The sequence below is a fragment of the Crassostrea angulata genome, chromosome 7 (genome assembly GCF_025612915.1).
Source record: "Crassostrea angulata isolate pt1a10 chromosome 7, ASM2561291v2, whole genome shotgun sequence".
Lineage (NCBI taxonomy): Eukaryota > Metazoa > Mollusca > Bivalvia > Ostreida > Ostreidae > Magallana > Magallana angulata.
In genome coordinates this window covers 33823780-33834437 of record NC_069117.1, presented here as the reverse complement: position 1 = coordinate 33834437, position 10658 = coordinate 33823780, and the positions used below count along the sequence as shown (strand labels likewise).

The window sequence follows — 10658 nt, the reverse complement described above, 5'->3', positions numbered from 1 at the left end:
AACAGTTGCATACAATTTAATTACTTTCGCCCCATTTTACATAAATGTTTCTAAAATATCCACTTCAAAAAAATTACACTGACAATAAAGATTTAAATTTGATCAAGTTTAGATTTTAAAATTGTCCTTAAAAAAAAAAAAACTCCAAAAAAGATTTCAGTTTGATGGATGGGCCTCAGAATTTTCTTGACCACCTGAAAACAAAAAGATATGAAACAATTACTTTATAATCATAATGTACATTTATCATATGAATTACAAAAACTGTTAAGTATAACTAATCCAGTGAATAAATGAGAAACAGGATTTAATCACAATTAAACCTTAAAATAAATACAAAAGAGAGGAAAAATATGAAAACGTTCACACATTACTTACACCATTTACTAAAATTCATTGACAATTACATTTGTAAGGAAGACAGGTCTTATCAGACAAGAAAAGCTATGATGACCTAGTTTTAATATGACTTCTTTACTTACTTATTGGTTTCCATGTTGTAGAACAATTTAACTTTGTTCTCATAGTAAAAACTGGAGGGCTGCCCATGATTCATTTGACTGTATCCCCCTTTCAGACAAACATTGCCCCCCTCAGCCGAGGTAGAGGCAGCAGCCCTGGGCTCAGGGACTGCCTTCACATAGAACCAACAATTGGTTCTAGGATTATAACACTCCACCGATGAAAGCAAGCTGAATTGATGAAAAATATATGAAAATAATTCTAAAAGTTATCACCCAAATTTCTTTTCATTAATGTTAATCAATATTTCTCTTTTTGTCCTGAAAATTATGAAGACATAGTGACATACTGGTACATACCGATTGCCTTCACCTATTCCACCAATAGCAAATATATAGCCATCTAATTCACAAAGGGAATGCTCCATCCTGGCAACATTCAATGGAGCCACTGGCCTCCACTCTTTGGTCTCATACGAGTACACCAACACTTTATTGGAGGGGGAGGGACACTCCGAATCTTTGTACCTGGCTCCACCTACAAAAATTGCAAAATCAGATCATCTTGCATTGATTTTAACATGATTTGATTTGACAAATATTATATATTATATATATATATATTAAAATTTTCTCCAAAATGAAAATTAATTTGGTCAATAGCAGTTTTTGCTGATTTTGTAACATGCTTTGCCCCAAACCCTGTCCTATGGAAATTTGACCACCCGGATCTATCTATTACTACAATTTTGATAGACCTCTAACAGTGACATTTTCCTTTAATTAAGACATTTGGTTTCCATTTTAAAGTTTAAAAGATATGGTCAAGATTAAAAAAAAGTTAAAACACAGTAAAGAAAGAAAACATGTCCTTCAGTCTAGAATCTTGGTGACACGGAAAACTAAAACCATCATTTAAGTCAAGTTCTCATTATCTAATATTTTAAACTGATGATCAAAGAGAAAGATCTTTTTTATAAAGACACCCACAGAGTAAAAACATACAGAAGTTTAAAAAAGAAACACTGGAGAGAACTTCCAATTTACTTCCAGATGTCAATGGTATTAAGAGTTACTGGCATTCTATATAATGAGGTATAGAACTGTATCTACTTACCGACCATGTACCACTGGTCTCCTCCCCACACCATCTCCTTATGATAATCCCTACCACCATCAGAGAGAGGCAGGTCCTGCATTCTATCTCTTTTTCTCCTTTTCTTTTTGACATGTTCGTCATTGCTTAATAAGTTTAGTAGTTTAGTTTTAGACTAATTTTGCTCGGGATCGACATTCAAAATATGAAACTGAAAGTAGCTTAGCCTTACGCAATATTAAAAATAGAACGTGCAAAATCGTTCGTGAAGGAAATATGAACAAAAGATTGCTTTCGTCATTTTCAAGAGCAGTCTTTCAAAGAAAACATTTTTCTCAACAGCTCTGCCAAACAGCAGTGAAAAGTGTCAGCTGGTCAGACAAACAACGAAATGATCAGAGATTACGAATACCGAGGACATACACAAAAACTGTGTCAAATCGATGGATGTCAACAGATAACTCAAACTCAGATTCAAACTCAACGACACCGCTAGGGAAGCTAAAGCAAATAATGGCAATTCAATTTACGTGTAAAGTCTGTGATAGAAGGAATTCCAAAACATTTTCAAGAACTGCCTACACCAAAGGAATTGTAATCATAAAGTGTGACGGCTGTGAGAACAATCATCTCATCGCCGATAATCTGGGGTGGTTCCAACACGTCAAAGGAAAGTAAGTCTTTTTGGCCACTTACGATGAAGTTTATTCACATGCACTTCTTTTTTATGATGATAAAATAACAACCCATAGTCATCATGAATTGAGATCTATAGAAACATCCATCTCTAATAAAAACCAAATCTCTGAGGTTGTTTGGATTGAGGACTCTTCTGAATCTTAGATTAGTGTCATACAAAGTGATTTGGTTAAACTTATCTTTACTTCATCCACCTATTATAATACAAATAGGTTGAATTGAATCATCTGCCAGAGTGAATATTTCTTTTAGGACATCGACATCTTTTTCCTAATAAAAGGCTCACTTCCTACTTTTATAATGGTTGGATCCCACAAAGAATTGAGTTGATTTTTCAATTTCATTTAAAGAGGAGGATTCAATCAGAATTTTCCAGTCTTGACAAATCTTAGTTAGATTAATGAAAATACGGTAGTATATACATGTATTAAAAAAGACCGACAAAGTACATTAATCTTACTCTAAAATTTAAACGGTCTTAATTCCTAAAAACAGTAGCAGTGATTTATGCTCCTACTAACAAAATAATATAATACATGTACCTATTGACATAATTGCAGTGATGTATTTTTTAGAGTAGTTGATATATGTTTAACTTTTTTACCTTTTTACCTATTTATTTGATTTATTTGCACTCTCTGGCAGTATATGATGTCAGGAGTAATGCTATTTTTTTAAATTCAATCAAAATCGGTCAAAAATTTATCTGTCTTTTTTTTGAATTGGAAATATAGAGCGTCAGTTTGAACAAAAGGGTAGAAAGTAAAAGAAAAAGAAAATGTAATCATGTATAAAAATGAATTGTCTTAAAGAGGTTGTTATAAAGATTTTAGGTTGAGTATTTTTGATTATATGTGTAAAAAAAAACATGAACAATTAAAGACTTTAAAGATGAAATTTCAAAATAATTTATATTTCCAGCTGCTTAATTGGAAGAAAAAAAAGACATTTTCTTTTAGGAGAAATTGCAAGAATTAAATTAAATATTTATTCAGAAAAAACAAATTTGGGGGTAAATCTATTTAACATGTATAAATATTTTTGAATTTTATAGTTTGAATTAAAAGCTCAATGCCTCATTCCCAAGAACTTCTGTTGTTTTCAGAAATATTGAGGAAATTCTAGCAGAAAAGGGAGAGGAAGTGAAAAAACAGATAGAAGAAGGAGCACTGGAAATTGACAGCAAAATCAATATTTGTAAAGACATCAAAAAATAAATTTGTAAAATAAATCATCAATTTTTTATTTTTTTATTATTACTATTCTAAATATAATGCTTTTGTTAGTGATGAAAATTTTCAATGATTTTACATCTATTGCTATATAAATAAATTTGTTGTTACCACAAAAGATGATTAATTACTTGGAAATTTGTCAACAAATAATGGAATAAACAGCAGAGGGGAATTTCTCTGCAACAAAATAGGTTTTGCTGATATATCTCAAAGTTTGATCAATGGCGCACGCAGGTTCGCCGAGTTTTTTTTTTCCATTTTAATGTCGAAAAACCAAACACATTTCGTCATGAAAAAAAATCCACGTTTCTAATTTCCTTAGTGGCGGTTCATTGGAGTAATTAGACGGTTTGATTGATTCTTTAATGAACCCGTGTCGCGTAGACAATTTTACGTTTCAGGAAACGCGAGCTCTGTTGTAGAACACAGCACGCAGAGTTACTATAGGCTGAAATCTTCACACCTAAACCTGAAGGGGCCTTACCGCCCTTTGTTGGAATTTGTCATTTGTTTAAAAGTATGGTTATGAGTACCAAGTTTTATTTTTGATGTAGAAATGTGTTCCTGCAAGAATTCCACATGTGAACTAAAAACAACGCATTTTATGATGATAAAGAATTATTTTAAACAGCGTTGAATTTTATCAGAAGAAATGTTTTTGTTTAGCACTTTCAGTGCAAGCATAAAAATTGCAGCTTATATTGCTTTAATAAATTTCCAGACAATTCTCTGTTACTTGGTTGTGTGTGGTATTAACATCCATATGGGGGGGGGGGGGGGGGGGGGTGTATTGGTTTCGGTAAATACTAGTATTCGTTTGAAGATCGGGTCACGAAAATCTTGTCGACAAGAAGAATTGTTCAAAAGTTCAGATAACATTAGAAATTTTGTTAGGGAGTGCAAATGACATTGATACAGGAATTTTAATTGCGTTAACAAAGTTTGTCTGGAATTATTCAGAGTTATACATAGATATACGTCAAAATGGTGACCCACTAAGTACAGTTTCGATTAAGTGTTAGAAACAATTTTACAGGGGGAAAATGCTTACTTAGATAAAAAGTTAAAGGGTAATAGCCAGTAAGAATATGTTATTTTTTTTGTAGTTTATATACCTATATTTTCCCAGTTAAAATCTTTTTAAAAGCGGCCAATACTGTAAACACAGATAATCGAACAATGCCGATACCACAGGCGAGTCCAAAAATCCCCGTCCCTCTAAAAGATAAGAACAAGCACCTGTTAAGGTGAACTCGTCAAACCCCTGGTATCGGGAATTGGCTATCTAAATAACTAAGGGTTTGGGGGATTTGTTTAACCGGTACTTGAAAAACATGGAACATTTTTTTGTTGTTAAATCTTCATTTTTGTTTTTCGTGCCATCTTGAATTTTGAATGTTGGTGAAGCAGGTTACGTTACCCATTCATAAAATAATTTCATTAATGTTTATTTTTTTTCCTGTAGAAGGGGGGGGGGGGGGGGGGGGGCGGGTTCGTTTTGCATTGCTTGTTGTCCATTGTTAATTTTAGTCTTTTATATAAGAGACATCTGCCATACACATATCTGTATTAATGTCCGCTCTGTTGGAACCTTGTAGTGATCATTTTTATCCCCTTATTCCAGTCTTGCTGAGACATCACTCATATATATATAGTATACAGAAGTTTATTAACAGTAAAAGACAACCAAAGAATCTAAGAAGAATTCTCACCAAGTCAAATTTCACAGAAAAAAAAGATTACAAAGTAACCAAATGCCAAGATCCGCGGTGTGGTACCTGCCCATATATCAAAACAGGACAAAAATTTAACTTTAGTGGAAAAGAGTTCACTATCAACAATAACATGTCATGCCAAACCAGAAATTTAATTTATGTTATCACATGTTCTGGTTGTGGAGAACTTTATATTGGTGAAACAGGAAATGCATTACGGGAACGAATCCGGATACACAAACAACATATTAATTCACCGGAATATCGTAAAATAAAACTCAGTGAACATCTGGACGTATGTGGAAAGAAATCTTTTACTGTTTTCCCTTTTTATAAAATGTGCGAGTGTAATACTTCTGAAAGACGAGAAAAAGAAAAACATTTTATAAGAATATATAAACCTAAATTGAACAGTTTATTATAACATCCGTGTACCATTTCAATGTTTGTGTTAAATTACATTGTTTTTATTTCATTGATATGTGTTATGCTTAAAAATACGCCAAAATTGTGACGTCAACACCAGAGACTTTGCTAACGTTATTATGACGTCACAATAACGGCGTTACCTTGGTTAGTTGTAAAACATCTGAAGATGAAAATGAAAGCGCTTATGTTTTACTCGGACTTTGTGTTTTTATTCATTTAAGTTTTCTATATATATATATATATATATATATATATATATATATATATATATATATATATATATATATATATATATATATATATATATATATATATATATATATATATATATATATATATATATATATATATATATATATATATATATACGGAGAGAGAGAGAGAGAGAGAGAGAGAGTAGTTTTTCTTGCTCAAAAGTCAAGGATAAAATCTCTTATTTTTCCTCTCCTTGGTCTTTTTCCCCAAACAGAGCTCTTGTGATTGAAGGCAAAGGTTGACATTGAAACAAGTTTTCTGGTCAGTCGCCAAGGTCGTAACAGACATTTTTGAAAAATCCTTGTCCGTATATCAGTTCAATCTATGTCAAACTGAAACCAAAGTACATATTATTAGGAAGTGGTGTGCAGTGAAAATTTAATGGGCATTACAATTTTTAAGGTTAAGGCCAAACCACAGTTATCAATACCTGATTTGGGTCCTTAAATTATATCGAAGATGAATATTTTCTCATGAAAGCATGCTGAAATTTTCTGGCCTTATAGACGTAATTGTTTTTTTTTTTAAAGATGGATTATTCTTTAAATCACAGTCACGAAGTATCATTTTTAGATATTTTTGTGTGGTTGCTTGTTGTTGTTTTCTTTTCGTTAAGTTAATTTTTTTTCAGTTGTAAGGTATATGGGCTCCATTCACACAGAAAATTGAAAGAGCATACTTTAGCAAAAGTCCTTCACAAGTCTCTTTAACCCAAAAGCGCCTATAGATATGGATCTTTTGATGGTCATGGAATGTTAAATACTTGATGACGCAAAAAATGCATAATTTTCAATATATAGTCATCAAATTTTTGTTGTTGTAATTATCGTTATTGAAAATGTTCCTAACTTAAAAAAAAAACTTTATAAAAAAATCAACAAAATAACCATTTTCGAGTTTGCGTGCCTGTTGTAACATGATTGATGTGCACCAGACGTACGACTTCGGTAGTCAAAACGACCGAGTTTTATTACTCTTACAAAAATGAAAGAAAATCTAAAATCTGCTGAATGATTGTATGATGTGATAAAATTTTAGATTAAGTCTTTTAATTTAAAAAAAAGCTTGCTTGAATTTGGAATAGCTGAGTAACGCATTGGTTCTAGCACTCAATAATAGGGTGAAAGATTGGTTTTTTTTTTTTCAAAGAAAAGGTTGTACAAAAATCTTCCCGTCATAGTTCTTGAATAATCAACAAAATGAAGAAAAAAAAAGATTAGACTTATAATTATGTTTTTAGGAAGAAAACATAACAAAAACAAAGCAATTCTTTGAATAATAAAAATACCTGTAGTGAAATACCTGCAGATCAAAACCCTCTAAAGGTATAGACTGTAACCTATGTTTGACCCCCGGTGGCGGAGAGGCTGTTTGTAAAAAGAAGATTGATGATATAAGATAATTAGTTCCTTTAAATGCTGTCGTCTTCCTAGATCCGCTTCGTTTTGTAGAAAGTGCATTCTAATCTATTCACAGGTATTCACTTTCAAAAAGGTAAAAAAAAAATTAAAATGAAAACGGCTTTTCGTTTTCACTGATAAACGGATACAATGTAGATTACACCTATGCAATCCGAAGAAAATCCATTAAACGAAAATTGTTTTCATCTTATTTTGTTTTAGTTTAAATGTATGCGTTGAAATAAACTATAATGCATGATATATATGAGAATTTTTATTACAATTTGATTTGCAATGAATACTTCTGATCTTTACTTGACCTTCAATTAAGTGAGTGCAGTGCGTCCCATTAGTCTTTCATAGAAGCCGCGCGTTTCTAGCATTTCTGTTACAAGTTAGTTGTCTTGGGAATAAAATTGTGATAAAAATATTGTTTCGAAACATTGAGGTAATTGCTCATGAAAAATGTTTCTCCATTAGTGAATATATTTTTACTGTGATGTGTACGATAAAAACAAGAAACGGTTAATAATGTAACTGGTTGCTTTAACCGCATGCGCACGACAGCAAAACGGCGTAATGTAAAATTGTGTTTTAATTTCATTTGCAACTTATTTTCTTCGACTAAAATCCAACAGGGAGCAGAAGACAGTCAGCTGTCATGTTAAAAGTTTTGAATTTACCGGATGGCAGTCAATACAAAATTTACAACATGACACAGCTATAAACACTTACAGTGACAAGGAGCAGTTGACAGTCGGCTGTAAACAGCGACAGTGACTCAAAATAATAAGAATCTAAGTTGCTGAAATACTTTAAAAAAAACCATGAAAAGGACCTAGGTTTCAGCATTTCCACGCTAGATACCAGAGCATAATACTCCGGTCTGGACAACACGTTACTTTAATCATGTTAATCTTTACTCTAAAGAGGCTTGAACTGTATGATTTACAAATATACATTTATAAATACGTTTTATTCCATTTTAGAACTGACATGCACAAACACCTGTCTATGATACGTGTTTCAAGTTCATGAGATAAGACATCTAAAGTCAGAGACTGTGATATACCGGTACATGTATCAGTTTATATCTACAATGTGATATACCGGTACACGGATCAGTTTATACCTACAATGTGATATACCGGTACATGTATCAGTTTATATCTACAATGTGATATACCGGTACATGTATCAGTTTATATCTACAATGTGATATACCGGTACATGTATCAGTTTATATCTACAATGTGATCAAATATACTGGTACATGATGGAGACACCTTATTGCCTTCGTGACCCTGACATTGAAACACAACTCAAGACCGTCCGAAGGTTTATCCTCATTTTTTTTTCAAATATTTTTGGTGCCTTATAGAGAGAAAAGAGTTGATAAAAGCTATCAATTTGACAAAAGTAATATTTTAATTTCACGAAACAAATATTCAAAATTTTGTACACGAATGTAACCTTGAGAATAAATTTTGTATAGATGTTTGCAAAAAATAATAACTATCATAGCAACTCGAATGAAAATTACGTTAATTTCCGTGGGAAAAAAACATGGGTCGTAAATTGTTTCTGAACAAAATATATATGCTAGGCTATCCTAATGTTTTTATATTACAAACAAATTAAAAAAATTCTGAATTTGATCATTATGCAAGCATTTTGTTTTCATTACTATCCCAGTTCAGAAAGTTTCATTTTCTTTCTAATTCTGTTTTTTTTATTGTGTTGAGCAAACTGATTTATATTTACTGTTCAGCCGATTTGCTCAAAGAAACAATATACATATACAAATCAAGCAAGCTTAAAATTATTGACTTCGGTAACATCTCACAAGCATGTAAATATATAGCAAGTTCAAATTCTAATAAAATTTCCTTCTATGTTCGGTATTCGTCACAGTCGAACTGTGGGGTCTAATATTCATGTCGCTATGTACCTTAACCATTTATTTAGTGTGCGTTTTATATCTCAAACAATCAAAACAAGATCACGACTACATTTAGACACTGTCTTCCTCCGACATTCCAACGATGTTTGTAGAACATTTTCTGCGAAGAAGAAAAATAAAGCGACATCGGTACTTCTTAAATTGGAAATAATTTTGATTTCGCCTGTTGTTGGCTGTCCTCTTCTCAACGTATGATGTGTTTCTGCGTTGTCCGCCCGTATGTCTGCGGTTATCATAGAGAATATACTACAATACATACTAGAAATATTGGAATAAAACCGTCTGGGGAAAAGTCAGTTTGTCATTATAATTACACAGATCTTAGATTAACGTGTCGCCTGATTTTTCATAAAGTCTGAAGAATTCATTCTAAAAGAGAGAGAGAGAGAGAGAGAGAGAGAGAGAGAGAGAGAGAGAGAGAGAGAGAGAGAGAGAGAGAGAGAGAGAGATTCATATACACCCCCGTATGAATAAATTTATTTCTTATGACGTCGAACTTTTTTGTATGTTACGTTCATCTTCATAAAGCCGTGAGGTTACTGTGATACATGCATGGAGGGAGTGTGTGTCATTAGTAACTATAACATCGCATTCATCGCGTCCAAAGGACAGGTGGGTTGACGTCACGGGGGTATCCCATTGTCCCTGAGTCAGCGTACATGGTGACATTGGCATGAATTAACGGTCAGTAAGGACGATGGTCAAATGACGATCATCATAATGATGATGATGTAACAGGGAAACCGTCAGCTGTAAATTTGAAGTGAAAATATTTTTATGCTGTACACATTGTAAACAAAAAAATCACTTTCTCTTAACGAGATTGATCTATAACTGATGTATTGTCAAATTATCCCTGTGTCTTTTGCAAATATTTATGAATTGTTGATTCACATTGTTTATATATAGATATTCCCATTTAACATACTGATCTATATAACTAGACAACACTTTCTGTGACTTTGAAATATGAAAAGCCTTGGATATTTTGAAATTGTCGTCAAAAATATCCATGAAATAGTGGCACACTTTATATCTTGTTCAGAATAATGGAAAATGATTTATGTTCTAAAACACCCTTTATGCGATGTTAAATTAACGCAATATTACAAACCATTTCCGATTGAAAACGATTTCAAATTTACGAGATGAAAAGTATCATGACAAAAGGTGTCAACACGGAAAAACAATAATCACAAACAAACACACGAATACCGGCTAAGATCTCTTGTTGCAACAACTCTGAACCCTTTCTAAGGTCGCCAGCAATTGGCTGCGCTTTGATTGATGGGTCAACGAAACATGTTCAAAGATCCTCGAATTTGAAGTAAACGCAGACCTTTCGGATTTTTTTTTCTTTACTTTCCCAGGTATATAAACCAAAAAGACAAAACGTGAGGTAATC

At 32.5% G+C, this 10658-nt stretch overlaps 2 protein-coding genes across 2 annotated transcripts; one reads left to right on the top strand and one right to left on the bottom strand.

The window, feature by feature from the left end:
* LOC128156896 (kelch-like protein 13) lies at positions 1-1700 on the bottom strand. The gene is made up of 4 exons (XM_052819224.1): positions 1579-1700; positions 822-999; positions 483-692; positions 1-194 (listed from the first exon to the last, which is right to left on the bottom strand). Exons 1-4 carry the CDS (start codon positions 1658-1660, stop codon positions 176-178), a joined length of 489 nt encoding a protein of 162 aa, XP_052675184.1. The 5' UTR covers positions 1661-1700; the 3' UTR covers positions 1-175.
* A 74-nt stretch (positions 1701-1774) lies between these two features.
* On the top strand, positions 1775-3623 carry LOC128156073 (DNL-type zinc finger protein-like). Its single transcript, XM_052818064.1, has 2 exons — positions 1775-2231; positions 3362-3623. Exons 1-2 carry the CDS (start codon positions 1834-1836, stop codon positions 3471-3473), a joined length of 510 nt encoding a protein of 169 aa, XP_052674024.1. The 5' UTR covers positions 1775-1833; the 3' UTR covers positions 3474-3623.
* Positions 3624-10658: the final 7035 nt, after the last annotated feature.